Source organism: Gallinula chloropus (genome assembly GCF_964237585.1).
Source record: "Gallinula chloropus genome assembly, chromosome: 5".
NCBI classification, from domain to species: Eukaryota; Metazoa; Chordata; class Aves; order Gruiformes; family Rallidae; genus Gallinula; species Gallinula chloropus.
Genome location: NC_140090.1, coordinates 10,674,320 through 10,696,748, shown reverse-complemented (window position 1 = coordinate 10,696,748; position 22,429 = coordinate 10,674,320). Strand labels below are relative to the sequence as shown.

At 49.2% G+C, this 22,429-nt stretch overlaps 1 protein-coding gene across 1 annotated transcript in view; it reads right to left on the bottom strand.

Moving 5' to 3' along the window:
- The window catches only part of SLC12A8 (solute carrier family 12 member 8), a gene marked incomplete at both ends in the record, with an annotated part of 48,585 nt that extends 26,487 nt beyond the window's left edge, over positions 1 to 22,098 (bottom strand). The window contains 4 exons of the mRNA XM_084265618.1: positions 14,211 to 14,442; positions 17,889 to 18,080; positions 21,081 to 21,227; positions 22,030 to 22,098. Coding sequence (XP_084121744.1) covers positions 14,211 to 14,442; positions 17,889 to 18,080; positions 21,081 to 21,227; positions 22,030 to 22,098 — 640 coding nt within the window. The remainder of the gene's footprint in view (positions 1 to 14,210; positions 14,443 to 17,888; positions 18,081 to 21,080; positions 21,228 to 22,029) is intronic.
- Between the last annotated feature and the right edge of the window lie 331 nt (positions 22,099 to 22,429).

The following is a 22,429-nucleotide window of genomic DNA, read 5'->3' as shown; positions in this document are numbered from 1 at the left end:
CGGCACGCGACAGCGGCACTGGGAGCAGCTCGCTGCGAGTATCTCCTGGCTGCCCCCCGTGCCTGCGACCGGAGCAAGTCATCTGTGACCTTTCAGCTGTCATATTAATGGGACTAATTGTAGCTGACGAGGCAATTGGGCTGAAAATCATCCAAAACAAAACAGGAATCAGCAACTGAGACCAATCGGTTAAACCAACAGAGCCCTCGGTCGGTTGTTCACAGAGTCAATTATCCACATCCCATTGAAAGTGCACTTCAAAAGAATGAGCTTCGGAAGGAGGGGGGAAGGAAACACGACAAGTCTATATTTGGCTCTCCGATCTCCAAACAAGGCAAAATCATTTAATTAATTATTTAATTTAATTTTTTTTTTTTGGTAAGAGGATCTTTTCCTCCAGCTAACTGCTGGGTACATGAGATCCATGCCAGATTCCTCCCTTTTCGCTCATTACAAAATGTTTGCCTGACAAATTTTGCTTTCAATTAATTTATGCAACCCCACAGCCTCCAAATCCTGCCTTTAATGATCCTGCTCTCAGCTGGCTTGCAGAGGGCTGGAGCTGAAGTGTTATAAACAACCTTCCCAGTGTCATGAGAGAAGGAAAAGAATCTGGTTCCTTCTCTGTGCCGTGTCAGCCTTATGGGAAATGCACAATAAAAAGCTGTAACAATTTATTTTTATCAGTATATACTCCCTAAGAAGCAGGCAAATAATGGATTTCTCAAGTGGCTGAGCTGAAGTAAATAAACAACGGGGGAAAAATTGACTTAGAGCAACATTTTAATTATTTCTGTGATTTCTGACAAATTAAGTCCTTCCAGTTGCCCTTATTAAAATGATTAAAAAAATCCCCCCCAAAACCCCAACCCACTTAAGTTTAAAATGGAAGAGCTACAAGCACAGGGGGACCACAGGGTCAGCCTGATGCAGGTGGAGGAGAAGGAAGGTGGCCAGGATTCTCACATCCCCTAGCTCACCATAGATGCCTAAGAGGGAGTACCAGTCTTTGCCTGGTTGCTACCACTGTATCCCTACTCTGCCCCAGCTTTTTTTCCCTGTTTGAGCTTTTCCTTCCACTTTCTCTCACCTATCGCCTCACAGAAGAGGATGAAAGCAGCCAAGACAGTTTTCAGCACTCAGGACCCATCTTAGCTGGGCAGCTGCTCCATGAAGCCCAGGATTTCAGAGCAAGACTCAAAGAGGTTGGAGAAGGGGTGTGAGGTGAATCCGTGGTTATGCAGGGTCAGGTCATTATGCAACGGCACAGAGAATGACGGCACTGCCAAGTTCCAGGCAACCTGGAGCTCATTACAGATTAGTCAAGTCTTGGCCAAATTCAATAAGCCTGTTCACAAGCTTAAGGTTAAGTAAACCCTGGCACCCAGGCACGGGCTAAATAATGCAAAAATGGAAAACCACCTTAAGAAACAGCTCCCAGAAGATGGTCACGTATTGTGCTCTGCTTGTGATTAGAGATTTTAATTATGAAGGTGAATGCTGAAGGCTTGAAATAGTGAGGTTTTTTTTCTCTTCCTAAATAAGTAAGCCCACACATTCCCGCCTGGAAGGTACGTGCTGACATTTGCTTTCAGAGGAACAGCTGGAAGTGTTTGTCTTGCAGCACATTTCCCAGGTCTGACCCCAGCATTTTCAGGATCCTGTGTGATGTAAGAGCCAAAGAGTAATTATATATGCTTGGCATAATTATACCCTCTCTCTCTCTTTCTCTCCCATTTCTTCTTTCATGTCTAACCCCTTCTGGCATAAGCCATGAAACCCAGTTCTTCCTCTTGGACAGCACTTCAAGTGCTAGACTGAGGTCCTGGTGCGGGTGCTGGAGATAACACAGGCACACTGGTGTGGAGAGAACTAGAATGGTCCCACAGCTGCTGTTCTCACCTGAACACACGCCTCTGCAGAAAGAGAAAGTTTTGCTCCTTACCAGCCACACATTAACATTTTCCTCCTCCAAACTCTTAGCCAAGGGCAAGGGACATGCTCAGGACTTCTGACCTGTTAACTCCCTGGTGGGCAAGTCAAGCCCTGTAAGGTTGGTAACTCTCAGATCAGATGACTGTTGGGTGGCCTAAACCACATTAATTTCTACACAGGTCAAAGTGCTCTACAGCAGGGAAGGAGTGAAATTCTCCCTCCAAAAGCCCTTGTAATACTAATTCTTCCTCCACCTGCACAAGCTGTTGATCCATGGATGGTCTGGTGGTCACCAAACTCACCAAAATGTACTGACTATCCATAGCCTATGACACAAGAACAGCATCTTCATTTGCCGAGGGAAAGTCAGACATGCCTGCCTTTAATGAAGAAACATTGTGATGCCAAACCACCACAACCAACAACACGTTTTTCAGCATCTCAGTGTGCAACTGCAGATATACAGGATTAACCCTGCACGTAGAAGCTGAGGATGTGAAGATATAGATGCAAAGCCATGACTGTTGTTCAAACCCCACAGTCATTTCCCCCCATGCTATGCAAATGCAAATTTAATCTGAGGCAAGAGCTCCAAATTACACTCTGCCCCGACACAGCCACACTCCGGGTGGCTTGGGCTCCCCCAAGAAGTGGGTACTTGCATGTGACAGAGAGTGACATGGGGTCTGTCTGACCTCAGCCACAGATCAGCAGCAACACACAGCACACCCATGAGTGGGTGCTGGAAACACTGCACCTCTCTCTAGTGGATTGGCATCAGCAAGGAAGCATTAAGAGGGCTCCAGGGTCAGGAATAACCCTTGAATCACCTTTCCCAACAGAATAAAAAGTCAATTAATCAAAGCAGTGCAGTCACAGGCTGCGCACATGCTTGGCTTCCTGTGTTTGGGCTTGTTTAACACCAACATCAACAACCACATTTCCAACCTTCACCTGAGGCCAGGCTGCTTCTGCAGCCATGCATTTGCAACCACCCAGCTCCAGCTCCTGAGGTTGGCCCAATATTTTATCCCAGGCAAGTCTAACACTACTATCACTACTCCCAGGCATTGCCCTGCTGCTGCCAGCCTGGTTCAGGGCAGGTGGAGGCAGAGAAGTATGAGGAAAATGTGGAAAAGGAGCTTGGGAAGGAAAACAGCTGAGGGGAGCAGCACTGGAGGTGGACAAAGGACAGTATGGTGTTTTTTCCATGCTACCAGTCCAACGCTCGGCTTGCTGTGGGCTGGCATTCGGCCCATGAGATGCGTGAATGGATTTTCACCAGAAAGTCCCAGTCCTCTAAGAGATGGGGAACTGGTGAGTCATGAAAGCAAAGTGCGTTAAAGAGCAGAGCTGTGCTGGCAGCTACAGAGAATAAACATGACCTTTGCTGAACTCGTATGGGGATACAAAAATGTTGTAACATCTTCCAGGACACCTCCTCCACCTTTGGATACGTAAGTCTGGGCTGCAAGGCTGAGAAGAAACAGAAGGAAAAGAGAAGAGCTGCAGAGGAGCAGAGCTGGAGGAGGATGGAATGGTCTGAAGAGATTGATGTGCCTGACAGCTACCACTGGACTCATCTACCCAGGAGACCAGTCACCAGACCCAGGTTGCCCTTTTCTCCAGTCCCAGGGAAATGTGTGCCCCATGTGAGTCAGTGTGGATCAGTGCACATTTCCTATGAGGCAAAAGCACTTCCACTCCATGCAGGACCCGTGGGCAGCAACAGAGCTCCGTAGCTTGACATGGGGCACGTCCAGCCCAGCACAGCCAGAGAAAGGCAAGCACAAGATTTATGATACCTGTCCCTGCAGATTTACCCTCCACATGTCACAAATGACATCGTGCCTTGGGTTTGCCTCACTCCTCAGGCCCACCTCCTACCCATTGACAGCTCCCACAGCCTCAGTATTTCTGCTCTGCAAGTCTTAAACAAGGTGAGGGGAAAAAACAGAGGAATTTTTGTGTTGAATACATGCAGGTCACTGATTAAGCAGTGATAAAGCCCCTGTTATTACACAATTAACACAGCAGCACGTGGCCACAGTGACAGATCAGTGCAGAAAGATTGCAGGGCATCTGCTCAAGCTGCCAGGGCACTGAGAGATGGGCGATGCTGGAGCTCCCCAGCTCCTGCCCTAACATATCTCAACCCATGCCACCGCCCGCAGCCCTAAGCACAAAGTGCTGGGAAGAATCACAGAATCATAAGATTGGAAAAGACCTTTAAGATCATCAAGTCCAACTGTACCCATTCTATGCTAAACCATATCCCTAAGTACCTCATCTACCCTTTTTTTAAACACATCTCAACCCCCTCCCTGGGCAGCCTGTTCCAGGCCCTGACAACTCTTTCAGTAAAAAATTTTTTCCTAACATCTAATCTGACCCAGCCCTGGCACAGCTTCATGCCATTTCCCCTTGTCCTATCTCCTGTCACCTGGCTGACAAAACCATCACCCACCTCTCTACAACATCCCTTCAGGTAGTTGTAGGTGGTGATAAGGTCTCTCCTCAGCCTCCTCTTCTCCAAGCTAAAGAGCCCCAGCTCCCTCAGCCATTCCTCATAGGATTTGCCCTCCAGCCCCTTCCCCAGCCTGGTTGCCCTTCTCTGCACTCACTTGAGGACCTCAATGTCCTTCTTATGGTGGGGAGCCCAGAACTGCACACAGCACTCAAGGTGTGGCCTCACCAATGCCCAGTACAGGGGCACAGTCACCTCCCCCGACCTACTGGCCACACTGCTTTTGATAGAAGCAGAGGATGTAAGAATGGGAAGGAACTAATTTCCCTCTGTAATTCCATCAAATCTCAGTTAAACACATGTGCTACCAAAGGAGATGAGAGTGACCGCAGACCCCGAGCCAAGGCAGCGGGAGTGAAAGCTCTGTCACTGCTGCCTCCCCACGCGACAGGACGGTGCCAGCTAAAAACGAAGCGCTGGGTGCCACAGCTGCCTCACCGGCCACAACAGGTAGCATCCTCAAAAATTCCAAACCAAAGGCGAGCAGCAAGAGGCAGCCCAGGGCGGGGAGAGGGCTCCATTGCTATTTTTCCACTTGTGGTGAACAACTAAGCTCCTATTTCATCGTTAGCAGTAGGGAGATGGTTTCACAGATCAGGACAAACTGCACACTTAGGTTTCACACATGTCAGAGCTGCAAGTAGCAAGGAAGAGACAGGTTTTAGGGGGGGAAAAAATAAACTGGGAGGAGGGTGGTGATGGGGGGAAGGATCAAAAACATTTTAAAGGAAGACGGAAAGGAGTTCCCTTGCCCAAGACTTTCTCTGCACCCATAATAAGTCTGGCAAACCCAAAATGAGAGATTATGTAAAGTCTGTAATTGTAGGAGCGAAAGCCACAGTTAAAACAATCTAAAAAGGCCAAGCCCTGAGAAAGGCAACTCGAATCCCTTATCTTTTCATGGAAAAGAATGTGCTCCCTGAGATTAATGACGTGTTTACCCAAAAGGAAATCGCCGCCCTTCTGAAGCAGCGAGTGTTTGTTCCTCCCGAGCCCCTGTTTTCTGCTCCAGAGCTGATCTCCCAAACCTCCCGTTTAAAGCCAACACACAATACAGCTTCCTGCCACCACGGGCTCTGAGGGATCCCACCGTTAACTCTCTCCTGAAAACCACCCTCCACCGCACCTGTCCATCCTGGCCACAGCCATCAGGGATGAAAACAAGGTGTTTAGATCACGCTATGAACAGTGACGCGGAGACAGGCACCACGCAGACGGCTGCCAGCAACCTTGCTGCAGGGCAATGAATCACCCTGTGTGTAAATACCTCTCAGTAAAGCAGACGAAATAGCAAGCGTGGAGACTGACAGTGCTGTCAAGAAGCAGCAGGCACTGTCTGTTTTCACATCTTGCTCGTGCCCAACATCTCTGGATGCAGCAACTCCCTCTCCTCAAGTTCCTCAGGGTTTTTGGCAGCACACTTCAGCCTGGCCTGCCACAGGATGCTCACAGAAGGAGATTTAACACCGGCCATGCAATGTTTGGCCATGTTACAGGGGGAATGGAGGAGTACAGGGTTTGTGCACTGAAAACCCTCAAGCACAGAAGAAAGCCTAGAGCAGAAGTTCTGGGGGGTAATCTGTTTGAGGAAACAGGCAAAGAACATGCTTGGGGACAATCAGTCCTCTGCGTATGTGACAAACCCAAGTATACACATCCTTCCCCTCGAGCAAACACACCCCTGGTTAACACACTCACACTCCATCCCCAATCCCCTCATGGAGCATCCCAACCATGAGGGCATCCTCCTCTCCCCAAAGCCAAGAGACCTGCAATTAATGGAGCTGGCCAACAGCTAAAAATAGCACAAAAGGCAGAATAAACAAAGGGAGCTGCTTAAATCTGCCTCCTTGTATTTAGCTAATGGGCAATTTTCATTTGCAGGATGCTGTCACCTCTCTGACAGTGACGCAGCCGACGCTCCCCGCCCCGAGCTCCCCCCAGCCACATCTCCTGTGGGACTGGGCTGGGTGGGAGGAAACGTTAATTGCTGCCCAACTGCTTTATCTTCATCTCAGCTTCTCAGGAGGATGGAGAAGTGGAAAACCACCAGCGTACACAAGAGCCCGAAAGCACTCACACAGGCAGCTCCATGAAAGCCCAGTGTCTCAGCACTGCTTAAATACAGGAAAACTCAGGAATGTGCCTGTGAAAGGAACTAGTAGAGCTTTTTGGCACTTATTGTGTCTCTGCAGGTTGGTAAGGTTTAATTATTTTTTGCAAAAAAGCAAAAAAACCGATATTTTCTGCAGGTGGAAAATCTGAAATTTTGGTTAGGAGAAAAAAAAGATTTTAACATGGGTATTTCAACTTTATAAAGTGCACTTATGTTTTATATTATTTAATGCTAAGCACCAGACTTGCCATAATATATAAAACCCTTCCATGACTATTTCAGTTTTTTGATGTGGCTTGTTCAGCAGTACTGAAACCAGCCAGCAGAAATGGTTTCATTCATTAGGAAGAGGACAAAAAATAAAACATCCCTTGCTTCACCCTTTTTCTAGGAAAATAGTTTGCATCGATGGGATATAATTCTTACAGAGTGGTATTTCTTGGAAGTCATGCCCAGAGAACCTGGCTGTGGGAAGCTCTGCAGAGCTTCTCCAATGAAAAAACCCAGCTCTGAGAAAAATCAGAATTTAGGCTGAGTCAAAGCACAACAATTGGAGGAAAATGAACGGCATCTGAGCAGCAGTGGTGATGACACACATCCTTTGGGCTCACCGGAGTGACCTCCTTTCGAACTTGGAGTGACTCCGTGTATTGCTTGGGACAAAGTCCAATCTATGTCGATCAAATCCCCATTTTCAAAAGAAAGTAGCTAACCAAAATGTAACATAATCCACCTGGCCTGGCCATGGTCTACAGAGTCTTCTGCCATACTCATACCTAGAGCATCCTGTACTTCCAAGTTACAGATATATTATCCAGATGACAAAGGTATTTCAAAAGAAAACAGTTCCATTTGATGATTTTTTGATTCTGTGTCCAAAATGATAGTTTGATTTCATTTTAGGGAGGTTTCCATTATCTGCTCTACAACACACACAGCTATAGCCTCAAGTTTCAGACTGCAAATGGAGCTGGAAATGAAACAGCGTTTGGTTTTGGAAAGGTTGAGTAAGATCTTGTCACCTAAAAATATTTTGCTTGTTTGTTCGTTTGAAACTATTAACTGAATTAAATTTAAATCAGAGAATATATTTTCTCTACTTTTTCAATGAACACATTTCTCCTTTAAGTAGAAAGGAAAACCACCAAGGACCACCAGGTCATAACCCAAGACTAGTGAAGGTACCACCAGGCTGAAATCTCTTACCTACAGCCAAGAAAGGCTGAAAACTGTTAACACAAACCAGCAGAGAAGATGGCAAGCTGTAGGTAAGGACCCACGTCCTACGCCAAGTTTTCTCTTTAGCTGAGGAGACAAATGTGAATTAGAAGCGAAGCAGCTAGAGAAAGAGACTAATATCTAGAAATTATCTTCATGAATTACATTCCTAAATAAGGAGAGCTGATTCAGGGCAAAGCTGAACTGTGACTGAAATTAAACACTGGGGGATTGAAAAAAGAGGAGGTAAAATATCTCCATCATTTGAAAACAATTATGTAGTGGCACCAAAAAAGAAGGGGAGGGGAAATCAATGCAATTAAATAAAGCTGTCCCATTTAAAGACAGCAATGGGGAGAGACGGGGGAGAGATCATGGGATGATATATATCTTCCTCAAGCCTGTTGGTTTTATTAGGTCTCAAGCATTAAACGATTGGCTGCTGAACAGGGAGCCAGCACAGGAGGTTTTATGGGGGTAGCGAGTGGGGAAAGCCCGTATGAAAGCAGCATCTAGCAGGGGACAAAGCCAGCCAAGGTATTTCAGGATTTATTTAGAGGCTCTAGGAAGATGAGTTTAGCATCACCTCACAGGGAAACAAGGAAATTAAAGGTTAAACCAACCATATACAAGACCTTCTGTATAAACCAGGAGCGGTATTGCCTATTAAGCAAGTTTAAACCTCAGCAAATCCTCTCCTGCTCCAGGGATGGACCTGGGCCATCACAGCCCAGCACTGAGCAGTGGCACATTTTAGGGTGTCAAATGAGGGCAGGACCCTCCTCAGCAGAGAGAAGCTCACTCCCATGCCACACGCGGCCACTCGAAGGTGCACCCTGGAGAAGACTGAAGAGGAGCACAAAACATCTTCCAAGCAAGGTGCTTTAACACAGAAAGGAAGAACATCAGCTGGTCCCCAAGTCCTTGAGAGACCCAAAGCGGTGGCTTTTGGCTGCAGGAAGGGGGAGCAGCCTGAGATAGCCGTGACTACAGCAGGGCCCCCTGAAAGGATGCAGTTGAGGATCTATCACTGGAAATTTTTAAGAGCAGGTTAGATGCACATGGCAACCCCAGAGCAGCCAGGGAGTGCAGGAGGGCAGGCCCTCAGCTCTCCTCCCCACATCCTTACCTACCTCCTGGGAGATGCTTCAGGGTGTTGGGCTCAGAAATCCCGCCTGGCCTCAGTGCAGCAGGAGCACAGGGATGCCAGCCCCAGCCCCCAGCGAGCAGCAGCTGTACTGACACCCCAAGCACCCGCTGGCAGGCGAGACCACCACTCCTCAACAGTGTCCTACTGTGGGGTGTCCTCCAGTAAGGAAACACCATGAAAACCTACCTACAAACAAGGCAGCCAAGTGGAACCATGCAGCAAAGTCACACCTCAACCTCGTTTTTTTAACTTCTTTCTTTATTATTTTTTTTTAAATTAAACTGCTTTAAATACCTACTTCAGAGAGCCTGGACAGAGTGGTGTAGCTTTCCTCTCACTATCTAAATAAGGCCCCTAACAATGTTATCACTTTTCAAAACACATCTGTCCCGCAGCTCCTAGCCCAGACAATTGGCAGGTAACCAGTTAATAAATGTCTTCGCCAGACTGTTGAATAGGTTGGCCCCCGCTCAAGAGTGATGTCAGGGCCATTCAATGCACTATAATTGGAAAAACCTGGGGAAAGCAATCCTGTGTTTTTTAATAAATAAAGAGCGTATTAGCAGCCTCCTGCTTTTATTCACCACGGTGTCTACCTTGTTCGGTAGCAAAGTGGGATTTTTTTCTGCTGCCGCTCACTCAGTGATTTCTACTTGGAATTTGATGCCAGTTTCCAGATGTGTCTCAGGCCAGGAAGTCAGCAATCAGCCTGGATAAAGCCTCTGGGATTAGCTGCAGATCATCTTTTGACACACACATCCTTCCTGCACCCTCTCTTATGAAATTGGGGCACACCCCATGTGCCCAAAAATAAAATAAAACAACCCAGAGCCAAGCAAAAGCCCCTGATTAGGATGCTTTGATCATTTTCATATGAAGTAAGTGGGAATATCTTTAATTTATTCAATCCATCAAAGCCCCCAAGGCACCATTTGAGTGATCTTTGTAACACCAGAGTGTTTACATACATAAATCATTTTAACAATTGCAGGTTCCCTGTCTGCTGAAGCAGTCCCAGGCAAAGCTCATCTCCCAGACCTCCTCACCAGTGGTACCTATAGGAGAGTATCAGCCATCTCCCAGCTTTGCCACAGAATGCCTGAGAGGGATTAATCCTCCACAGGACTCACCCTCAGAGGAAGAAAGAACTGAGGATGATAAGTGAGTTTTCTGGGATCCATGAACAACTTTGGGAAGCTAAAACCCAAGTGGGTAACATGAAGGATGTGGTTTGCATGGAAAGTAATCCCAAGCAGAAGCACTCTGACAGCAATGTGCTTTTCAAACCTCGCTGCTTCCCTGAGAAACTACCCACCAGGGCTTCCCAGCCGGGAGGAGCAGGATTCAGCCCCACACAGCCAGGCTCCACACTTGCCCCAGCCATGTGATACCATCTGCTGCAGGACAGCGGGGGTCCCAGCCCAGGGGGACCCAATTATTGAATTCCCAACCAAATCATTCCCCCCCCACCCCGCCCCAGGCGTTTAAGAGGCTGCTGTCTGGCCCCTTTTGCTCCCGTTGTGATTCCTTTCATCTCCCCAACAAAGCACAACCAAATTAACACCAGTCCTCCCCCCAGTAACTGTGTCCCCACACACACACTCCCACAGCCTCTCGGCTTTAACAGGGCACCTGAGAGCCGCTGCCAAAACAGGAAAGCAGGCGCCTAATTGAGAGGGAGTATTTGGGAGTCACCCCACACAAAAATTAGCAGAGATATGCTAGGAAAATAAAAGAGTGGGCATTAACAGCGGGCTTATCTTCTTTTTCCATGACTCTAACATTCAGGACATGAAGAGGCAAAAAAGTTTCACGTACTGTTCTGAGGAGCTGGTGATGGAGGGCAGCATCCTCTCTTCTACATTCACTGCTCCTCCCAAAACAACTCAGATTGATTTGGAGGTATGGACCTCCAGAATTAACATGCAAATGTAGGTGAGACAAGAAAACCCTGGATGGCTACTAGGTAAGTGTGCTGCAAGTGCTGAGCTTGGTTACGGGTTGAGAAGCCGAAGGCTGCCCAACCGCCATTCACCTGCATGAGGTCTGGTAACAACAGTAAGCTGTGCCTAGGGAGAAAGAGAATATGGATGTTTTCCATCCCAATGAAGGAACAGGGGGGTCTCCGTTTCTGGAAGTGGGACTGAATTTAAGGTGAGCAGCCAGAGGCAGCTTGATGAGGCTGGTTTTTGTAAAGCCCTGGGAGCCCCTCTCTTCACTACCCACTCCTGGCCAAGATCCCAGCCTGGGACTGTGACCTGTCCCCAGGGAAAGCGCCAGCCAGAGCCAAGGGAAGAATTCAGGATTAGCTCCAAGAAGTCAGCCAGGCCCACCCCGCCCTGCAGAAGGAGCAAAAGCCCTCGGGGCCAGGGAGAGGGACAGGCAGCCTGGCGGGAGCAGGCAAGCAGGCAGGCCTGCCAGAGGTCTCAGCAGGGCCAGCAGCACCTGGCCCAGTGACCCAAAGCTCCCCTGTCCACTGGAACTGCTCGGCACATCCAGCCCCAGCACCAGGCCACGGGAGCCCAGATGGCTCTTGGAGCAGGAACAAGCCACGGCAACAGAGAGAAGGGGGAAAAAAAAAGGGAGAAAAAGCAGCGGGAAGCCCTGCTGAGAAGCCCCCTTTTGTGTAAACACACTCCGTCCTCAGACTAAAAATAAAGGCAAACCACAGGAAGGGAGTGAGTGCTTGGACAATATCCGATGCAATGTGTGCCTGGGTGTGAGCTGAGGGAATGGGGAGAAGAGCAGGGGACTCCACCCAGCGCAACCACACAAAGGCAGCCGTTCAAGACCTTCAAGATGGACAGGCATTCCTGGAGATTATTTAAATCCAAGTAACTGCTGCTTGGCAGACACACAGTCCTTTGGTATGTGCACAGCACTTGGAAATGTTCAGTGAGGGACAGGGCTGCCATGGCAGGAGCAGGGAAGGCAGGATGACTGCACGAGGCCCATTTTACAGGTTCAAAGATTGGGACCTGAGGCTGTGAACTGAAACCTCATAAACCCTTCACAAAACAAAGAAGCAATCCAGACAAGATGTCAGCTGAAATATTTCTGGCTCACAGGTCCCTCCTCAAAAATTACACACTCTGCCCTTTGCATCTCAGTCACCTCTGCAGCCAGAGCCAAACCCAAAACTGCACGCACATGAAGGCTGTGGAGAGCTGATCAGCTGACCATCCACCCCAAAAGGCTCTCAAAAGCTTCCTCAGGTGCTGGGCTCATATGCACCACACCCCACCATTGCCATCAGCTGCCTCTGGAGGGTGGAGCTTCACTGACACCTGCATGTCCCACCCGCAGTCCTCTGGCCTGAGGGATGCTTTGCTGTCGGGTGCAACCGCACTCAAGAGGCAAGAATCCATCCATGCCGTGCAGAAAGCGTGCAAGAAAGCGTGAGGAGGCTCCTTGGAGCCCAGCGCTCACCATTGGTGCTGACACACCACTCAGAGGCCTTCTGGGGAAATGCAAGGCTTGGGAGGAACCAACCGTTCAGTCTAGCTGAGCCAGTCCCCTCATATCAGAGAAGTCTGCAAGAGCAGATAAAGCCCACAGCTCTCCCCAGCCAGCCTCGTGGCTTCAGGACCCACTGCCTGGGTGACACTGCTGTGGGGTTACTGGTGCCTGGGACTTGGATCTGGCCACCATCAGCCTGATGCTCTCACATGCACTAGAAACTCTCTTCTCTTCAGCCTGCCCCAGCTAAAGTGCAGCATCTGCAATGCTCAACCCCCTCGCTTCCCTTCCTCGCTCGATTTTCTGTCAGAAGAAAATGACAGTGCTCAGCAGTGGAGGAAATCAAAGACGACTACATTGACCTCAATTTGGGAATATTTCCTGCTGACGTTTGTATTTCTCCAATTCTCTCCTCCTACCATCAGGTCTCACACCAAATATTTGTCTTCTCTCTACTGTTAGAAAGGTCTGTAGGTCTGCATCAAAGGTCTCCCCCGAGCACAACCAAAATGCAACACCCCCCCACACACACACACCATTTCCTTTAGAAAACAACTTCCTATGAAATGCAGCTGTTTGGAGCAGGTCAGTTGCCTTCTCCACAAAACATGTCACATTGAGCACAACTGTCCTTGGTTCATTCTCATTTGCAAGCATCTGCTGAGACTTTTACTGGCTTTTACTTATAGCATTTCTTCTATGCTAAATATATAAAATGCAAATACTCTTCCACAAGGCTCTCTTGGAGAGAGGATTAGCTGCTGGTGCAGCAGCTTCTGCCCCCACCCCACCACCCCTGTGCACTGTACTGGCAGCACAAAATAATACAGCAGCATGAGAAGACAGCTGCACCATCGGCACTATGAACACCTACATGACTCACCTCTCACCACCCCACTCAGCAGCTGGATCCTAACTGAATAAAACTGAAGCTCTTTCCTTTAAACTGACCTCAGCAGGTCGCTTATAACCCCCCAAGGTGCTGCTGGACACAGAGCAAGGCAAGAAAAAAGTGACACCTTCTGTTTACTCAGCTAATTACACTTCGTTATTGCTGGAGTGGCTGCTGCAGCACTCATGGACCCTTTCCACAGCAGCTCCCTGTGTCTTGAGATGTGTTTCCCTGCAAACACCTCTCGGGGGTGAGGATAGAGAAATGGGGCATGGGTTTGGGGTGCAAGTAGGGCTGCAGGTGGGAGCCCCAAACCTCCACTTTGCCCAAGCCAGAGAAGGCTGGGGAAGGCTAACTGGGGAGACTTAAACCCACAGCCCCTTGAAACCACACCAGTCACTTGCCCCAGCCCACCCAGCTCCCTCCTCAGCTCCCCAGAATGGTGGCCAAGAGCAGCAAATCCAGTGGTGCACAGCCTGGGGCCAGCAGTACCGGCACAGCTCACCACAGCCTAAGTGACCTGAGGAGTCTTTGGGGAGAAGATCTCCCTAACACAATGTCACAATCCTCTGTTTTCATGGGCATAATGCTTAACACTGAGTTAGACAGCAGAAGGCTACTAAGAGTGACTGCAAACACAGCTGCTCTCTGCTGTTGGAAAAGCTCTGAATGCAGTACGACAGCCACACACGTTGAGAGGTCAATTCCTGAGGTTAAACACCTGAATTAATAAGGCTTCTTCAGCCACGCTCTAGAAATACTTATTCCTTGCAAAATTACAGGTTGCCCCTAAAACATCAGTACAGGGGCTGTGTCTGGGAGCACTGAACTCTACATCTGCCCAGATGTGCAACTTCAGAAAGACACCGAAGGAGAAAACCCCAGGGGATTTGTGATGAACCCCCAGTTTTACCTGGATCAAGGTGCGTAAAGGACCCGATGACAAAATCCAGTGTCGAGACGGCCAGTAGGAAGAGCAGCAGGAGCTGGAGCCTGATGATCCACTTCACCCCAGCCAGGTTGATCCCCAGCAGGCCCAACAGGACAGCCAGGGAGATCCCCCGCACTGCCCAGATGTTGCTGAGGCTCAGGACATCTGCGATGGACTCTGCAAAGCCAGTGATGTACATGGCACCTGCAACACACTGAAGGACAGAGCTCCATGAACACCCCATGGGAAAACAAGGGATTCCCATCCAAAGCCCCTGTGCCAGGCAGATGTTTGCTGTCACAAGACAATCTTTGCCCTGGCCTACAATGACTGAACCTTATTGCTGTAAGTCAGCACTCTGCCAGGGCAGCAGACCTACTGCTCAGGTAAACAGAGATGGCAGGGTGCTAGGGCCAGCAGCCCAGCAACTTTCCACTGGCTTTAAAATTTGCCTGTCATTAATACTCCAGGAGAAACCATGCTGGCTTCTCCAAAGGAGAAAAGGTTGAGTTAACATCTATGTTTCTTCCCTTCTTCTCTTTCTCTGAAGGAAAGGGTCCTGGTTCAATACCTGCCTGAAGAACAGCCATTTGCTTCCCCCTTCGTTGCCTCTCAGGGGCTATTTTTAATTCTGTGTTTAGCTTGGATGCAAAGTCTGATGTTTCACCGGCTCCCCATCTCGTTGCTGGAACGGAGCCTGCGCTTTTGAGGAGAGCACATTGTGCAAGCCGTGCCCCCTGAGCTCCTGGGAAAGCTGCTTGTTTGTCTTGCTGCAGGGCAGGACACGTGCTCTGCCCTCGGTGGCTGAGAGTCTGCAGGATAGGACATCTGCAGCACTGGTTCAGACCCCAAATTGCACCGTGGGGCAGCAATCCTAAATACCAGGACATTTCCCTCCAGAGGTTCCCACTAGCTGACACTTCAGCCACAACCCTTTTACACATGTGGCATCCCTGGCAAACCTTGTCACAGCACACAGCCACACGCTGGCACCTCAGGTCCTGCAACCCCACTATCCCCATCCATGGACAAGGGATGTCCAGTACAGCTCCCACACAGCTGGAAGGGAGAAAATTCCCACCCAAGCCAGCAGGAGTCAGAGCAGACTCCTCCTTTGCTGCAAGTCCCTCTTGGGCTGACCCAGCACTGCTTTGCTGAGGGTGTTTGGGATGGCCTGACCCATTCCCTGGAGTAGTGGGTCCATGCACTCTTTTTGGCAAGCAAGGTGCATGGGATTCACCTGTCCAGAGCCAAAGACCTACAGCTTGGAGATCATGGAGAAGGATTCACTTTCACCTTAGACAGTCATCTAGCACAGATGGGGTGAAGTACACCCTGAAAGTCTCTCTCCTTGCTGGTAGCCCCACCATGAATGTCTCCACCAGAGAAGTCTCAGACTCTCTGAGGTAGTCCCCAAACAAGTGGTTGTATCCTTGTTTACTTGCGCTTAGCATCCTCTACACCACCACTCAGTGGACCACACGCATCCTACACAATTCCTCTCTCCAAAAAACAGGTCCCTCCTGAGCTAGCAGAGGATGACATCCCACACTGGCACAGCTCTGCTTGCAGCTCCTACAAAAACTGCACTTGAGACCTGGAGTCAAAACCCCCAAAGAGAACCTAACTCAAATAAACACATGCAAATGAGGTGCAGTTCCTGCCTCCCACATGAAGAAAAACCCTGGAGACAGAAAGCAGTATCACCTACCCCCAGCCCCCTGTACCTGACCATCAGCAGCTTTTGAAGGACTTGTCATAACTAACTTTCCTTTCAGGCCAAGGACAGAAACATGCAGGAAGGACACTCTGAAGGGAGCAGAGCACAGAGAGCCTCTGACAATCTCAGCACTGCAAGCCTTTCCTCTGATGAACCACAAGCATCAGCAGCAGAACAGAGGAGCCAGGTGCCCAGTGCCCCGCTGCTCCACACGCAGCAAAAGCCAGCACCCTGGGGGCACTGCAGCACGGGCTGGCTTCTCAGGAACTACCCATCTTGAAATCAGAACTGAGTTCTAGGCTAAAATTTGCAGAAATCAGTCCTCCATGACTTCTGCACACTTTGCTGGGTGAGGAAGATAATTGCTTTTCAACACCCAGGCAAGTGCTGCCGGTATCTCTGCTTTTGCAATTTTAGGGTTGGACCCTGGAAAACCCCTGCTTGCACAGAGAGGGCTTGCTGTGAGCCACCCCAGGAAAGGTGGCTACAGACGAGCCCCAAACCCCTCACAGTTAGAGCTGTGGTGACCTAATGCCCACTAGTCTCAGTAGGACCTGGCAGACACGTGCTGGATCACTTAGGGCAATCTGATCAACCCTTTGCTCAGGGGGACAGCAAAGCCCAGCCAGATCTCAGCCCACCTTGGCTGGATGAAGCAGCAACCCATCTCTCATCTCCCAAAGCATCATCAGCAGGCAGCCAGTCATCCCCCCACTTGCACCACTGAGAGCAGGGACTGGGGAAGACCCCCATTTCTGGCCAGAGAGGTTACAGTTCTCCATGAGCACCTCGTAGCGGGGGAGCAGCCTGCAGCCAGCGGGGCAAAGCAAGCTGGCCAAAAGCACAGCCAAAGAGAAGGGAAAGGCATCAGCTTTCAGGAGCAGGCAAAGTGTTCCTAAACAAGCTGCCAGCTCCCACCCTGCAGCCCCCCCATGCACACAAGATTCCTAGGCAGGGGCCGGGGCTGCCTCAGCCCAGCTTTTATGACCCTCAGGACAGGCTGCAACCTGATTGCTTTCCCAGCCAGGGTCCGCTCGCCGAGCGAGAGTGGAAACTATGACAGGAAAGATTCTCATGTGTGGCCCATTTCCATATCTTGGCTTGTAGCTGCGTTCAGTTTGTATTTTATGGACACTTGCTTTTAATCTGGAGTGAAAGGAGGAGAGGGGATTATTTTTGGTTTGGAGGTTTTTCAGGGGTTTTGGAGACTGCTGCAAGCCAGACAGTTAAAAACAAACCTCAGTAACCCCCCTTCTCTGCTCGCCACGTTTTATCCTGTTCATAACATCTTTATGGGGGGGAGGGGGTTAAGTTACTGCAGGTTTAAGAGATTACTTTCCAGTCTTTATGTTTACTACTTGTATGTTTCAGTGCTTTACCACAACAGCTCCTTGGGGCCTCTCAGAAAACACAGAACTGTGAATTTTGGATCTCAAGAAGTCAATTAGCTGTGGCACTTACTGCTGCCCAGCTCTCCTTCCATACCAGCTCCACTTCTGCTGGCTCCTGGGGAGAAGCAGCCAAGGCTTGCCCAGTCCCTAAGGGCACAGGGAGAACACCAAGGCCAACCTCTTGGCCAGCAGCCACTTGGTCTGCTTTAGGTGGCCACCATGGCCTCCCCCCTGCTTTCAGTCTATCAACAGCAAGGACATGTCCTGGAAATGGGGTAATTTGGGACAGGAAGACATGTACTGCATGGTTCACTTGTTCAGGCAGCCAGTGCCTCCACTCATGACAGCATGATGCCATGCACAAGCTTGCTCTTGGGGAGCAGAGCAGGGCTGAATGCTCCATGTGGTGCTCTCCCAAGCTGTCCAGCGTACTGGAGCGTTACTCAGATTTTACTGGGAGCATTACCTCCTGTGGCAGGAAAGCACACAATCAATATTTGCATTGCAGTTTCTAAATTTTCTTCAAATAACTTTTTCTTTTTTAATTACCTGGCCAAAAATGTAAAGGAGGCCAACGGTCCCCCCTACTTGACCTCCAAGGACAGTAGAAATCATGGAGTAGACTCCTCCGCTTCCGATGCTGCACTTCTCACACACCCCAATTCCAGATAAGACAGTCACCAGAGCAACCAGGATGACAAAGGACACCAGAAACATGCCCATTACAATGCCAGTGTTTCCCTGGAATGAAAAAAAAACCCCAAATAAAATCAAATAAAGATCAACTCACCCCAAAGATAGAAAAAGTACTTATCTGGTTCTAGTCACTAGTGAACAATGAATCTGGCATTATTATAGATCAAAAGAAGAAAAAAACCCACACATACACTCCTCCTTAAATAATTAGCTGACTGCCAAATTTACAGTTCCTATCAGTTCCTTTGAAGAAGACCTGCCTCATCCTGGGGCCAGACAGACCTTTGCATGAGCAGGTTCTGCTCCCTCACCAGGCTGCTACAAGAATCACTCATTTTGTCCCCTGATTGAAGAAGAACAAGGTCAAACAACTGTCCAGCCACCGTGGGCAGGGGATCACCACCCACGTGCACATTTCAGAATGACGTGCTTTAGAAAAACCAAAGCCCACTTCCATAGCAAAAAGTAGCTTCAGGATTAAACCTCTGGGATTTGTGACAGTTGCTTTATTAAGAGCATCAAGCTCGGATTTTAATTTTTCAGAACATTTACCTTTAAAAGCTCTGATCCTCCCAAACAATGAGACACTGGAGAAGAAAACCCCAAAGGCAGCACAGCGTGGAAGATAAATAACACGCTCACACACCAGCTCAGCACACACTGAGCCGTATCTGCTCTCGCTCTCCCAGCACTCAGGGAAGGTTTTTGTGGAGGATTAAAAGCCTCTTCTCCTGCTCGGGGTGGACAGGGGGTCCCTGGGAGGAGCTGCTGCACCAGCCGTGGTCTCACTGTGGGGTGAAGAGCAGAAGCCTCTGAACAAACCCAGCTGCCTTTCGCTGGTGGCAGCTGTAAGGGCCAGTGTCACCTCTATTTTTGGGGCCTGGCTTTGCCATTTAGTTTGGATTTTCAGAAGGTGCTCAGTACCTCCCAAAGCATGCAAGCATCTCCCTTGGGCTAGAGACCTTCCACCCCCCTCACATACGGCTGTGATTTATTTTCCAGGGGCATAAGTTTTCCCTCGTGCTCCAGCCCACCTTCCCCTGCTGACAAATGGCTCAGCCCAGCGCATCCCGATTCCAACTGTATGCACCACCAGACATCTTCTCCAGCGCTTCGTTGACACCTGGCTTCCCTTCCCCTGCCTTTACTCATGTTACGTGTCTGCATCCCTCCTTTCCAACCTGCTCCTGCAATGCTGGAATTGGGGATGGGGCTTGTTGCTCACCGGCACCAAAAGGCTGCTTCTCAGCTCTGGGGTTGGTTGAGATCACACAGAATCACAGAGTCAAAAGGTTGGAAAAGACCTTTGAAGATCATCAAGTCCAACCAATCCCATCCTATGCTAAACCATATCCCTATGTACCTCATCTACCCTTTTTTTAAACACATCCAGGGATGGTGACTCACCCCCCTCCCTGGGCAGCCTGTTCCAGGCCCCAACAACTTTTTCAGAGATCCCAGATTATATATTTTTTTTTCCTTTTCCTCTTTCTTTTTTTTTTATTGTGAAGCAACAGAAACACATCCAGGATGTTGCTATCATCATAAAATCCTATTTTGGTTCAGGATCCTGCTGCCTTTGACAGGGGCTTTATCTGGTCAGTGGGGAAGAGAGCCAAGGTTTGCTATGAGCGCAGCTGCTGGCTGGGTCAGCACTGCAGCCCACTGTGACCCAATTCTCCTTTTTAAAAGGACAATTGTTCTTTTTTTTTTTTTTTCTTCAACAGCTCACCCTCTGGTTAAAAGAGTTAATAAATCTGACATGCTTCAGTTTAAAAAATAAAGAGAATTTAAAAAAAATGGACAATTCAGCTAATAGACAGGTGGCCCTGGGCTTTTCCACAATCTGCTGGTGGCACCAGGCGACAGCAGCAGCTGGTTAATGGGCAATCCAATGGCTCCCACAGAAGAAGGGGTTAACACAAAGACAGGGAGGAAGGCTGGACTCCCAGCAACAACAGCAAGCAGAGAAAGTGGGAAGAGAAAGCCCCATTAAACAGGGATGCCTGCTTATGCATGCGTGCCCGAAGGGGTTAGTGCAGCCTTGGAGAGACTGGGGACCCCTGGAACTGCAAAATGCTACAGGCCCCAGCTCTGGAATTTATAGTAAAGGCCTGACTCTGTGAACAGCTCATCCTATGCCTGTCCTCTGCCAGGGGAGCTCTCTGCCAATCCCAACCCCACGTCCCTTTCCTTCAGTGCTAGTTTCCAGCTGTTTGGGTTTTCCATGTACTGGCTTTATTTTTATTCACCCCAGCAGTAACTTGCTGTCCAAAGAGACACAGAGGAAATAAGATCAGGAGGAAAAGGGAGCTAGGAAAATCATCCTGACTTTTCCACCACAACAACTGCTGCTCCCTGCAAAGCCCCCAGAGAAGCCATTTTCAACACAGACTGCAAAAGTCTTCCTGCTGCTTTTGGAAGATGCTCACCGTGCTTGTGACTCAACTCATGCCCGTGACATGAGCTTTGGGCAGAGTTCAAACTCCAACCATCCCTGGAGGAGCCTTCCTTGTTCTAAGGGGAAATTTTAAGGGACAACACAATGCTCCCCATCAGGAGGGGAACAGAGATGCACTTGGGGCTCTGACCCTTGGTGAGATATGGCTCTAGATTCACAAGTGGAAGTCCTTTTGATAGTGGTGACAATTTCACCTGGCCAAGGATTGCCATTCAAGACACTGTGGGCTCCAATACTGACACGTTTGAAAGAGACCTGCTTCCATCATCTTCAGAAGATGGACAAGTAGCTCTAACTGGCACTGAAAAGCTGTTATTTTGTCTCAACAGAGCAAGAGCATCTCTGGTCACTGTCACATTGGCTGTTGCGGTTTCCTTTTTATTTCCTAAAGCTAAAATAGGAAATTACTTCAGCTTTCCCTTTGAAGGGAACTTTTTGAAAAGCTACAAAACACCAGAGGATGCAATCAGCTCACTGCCTGCAGTGAGCAGTGCAGAACCCAAATCACCTGGGTGATCTGATATTGACACACAAGGTGAAGAGGTGAGGAGGAAAACGCCTATTCACACGTTCAACCAACTCACCACGAGCCATCCTGTCCTCAGGAAAAGAACCACCCCGAAAATGTTGATCATGCAGGAAGTGAAGACACCATCCCATGTTCCAAAAAGCACCGGCTCCCACACAAACAGCTGGATCTTCCACCAGGGCTTGGTCTGGGTTTGAGATACCTAAAGGAAAGCAAAGCCTTTGTTTTTACCTCTCATGTTTCGTGGGCAGGCTGTAGAAGCAGTGCAACAGCCAGCCACCAACAGTGGGACAGCCACCAACAGTGGGACAGCCACCAACAGCTGCTAAGACACCATTTTGCTGCAAGTTGTCTCTAAGATGAAGGGGCAGTAGAGCTATTGGGATCCCTGGGCCCTGGAATGGAGGTTTCCCTGTAACTCACTGTTTATATTCTTGTAGGATATGCAGCAAGAGAATCCTGCTCAGCCTCAGCAAGTTAACCCCATCAATGATGTTACACGAATCAAAACCACCATTCAAGGGGTCCTTTATAGAGCCTGCAGCTATACATTGTGCTCCTCCTTCTGTCCCTGCCAAGCATGCCACCAAGACAAGCAGTGCACTGGAGAACTTTTGGATGAGATGACAAACCAGGCTGGACCAACTGGGACTGACAGAGCAGGTTAAGATGGTCTTCCTGTCCCACAAAGTTACCTCTGATCAGGGCACTACCTTTTATAGAGTCATGGGACTCTGGTACTTGGGGCACCAGTGAGTTTCAGAGCTGCTGGAACCTAGACCTGAAACTCTCCAGAAACTGCAGGTTTCCTATTGTGACTGCTTCCTCCTCCCCTCTGGAAACCAAGACCCCTCTTTCCTTTTCTAAATAATATACCTTGGGTTTATGCAGCACCGAGTTCTCTTACTTGTCCTGGTTGCCTGCCACAGGGGTGACCAGGAAGCAGTGCAGAGACCACAGAGATGGAAACTTGGGCTACAAAGGGAAACAGCTCTCCAACATACCTGCTGGGCTTCCTCGTGGAACAGCTCTTGGACATACCCCTCACTTCTGGCACCATTCAGGCTGAACATGGTTCCCTTCGCCTTGCCTCCGCCTGCCCAGTGCGCAGCTCTAACACTACAACAGGCGAGGCTGACCCAAGCAGGAGGTCAGCTATTCTCCTCCGTCGAATTCCTGCAGTGCTGGCTCCTCCGTTGTAGGAGATTCATGGTTTTATTGCACTCACTGTGAAAGCAGGGAAGACAGAAGACACGGCTGCTGCGGTCGCTCAGTCTGCAGGAGCACAAGGTTGTTACCCAGAGCCGACAGCAGCTGGCAGGAGATGCTGAAGCAGAGCAAGGAGAGAGAGCAAGACTCCCACAGCACCATCCCCGAGCCTGCTTGTGGCACAGGCTCTGCCAT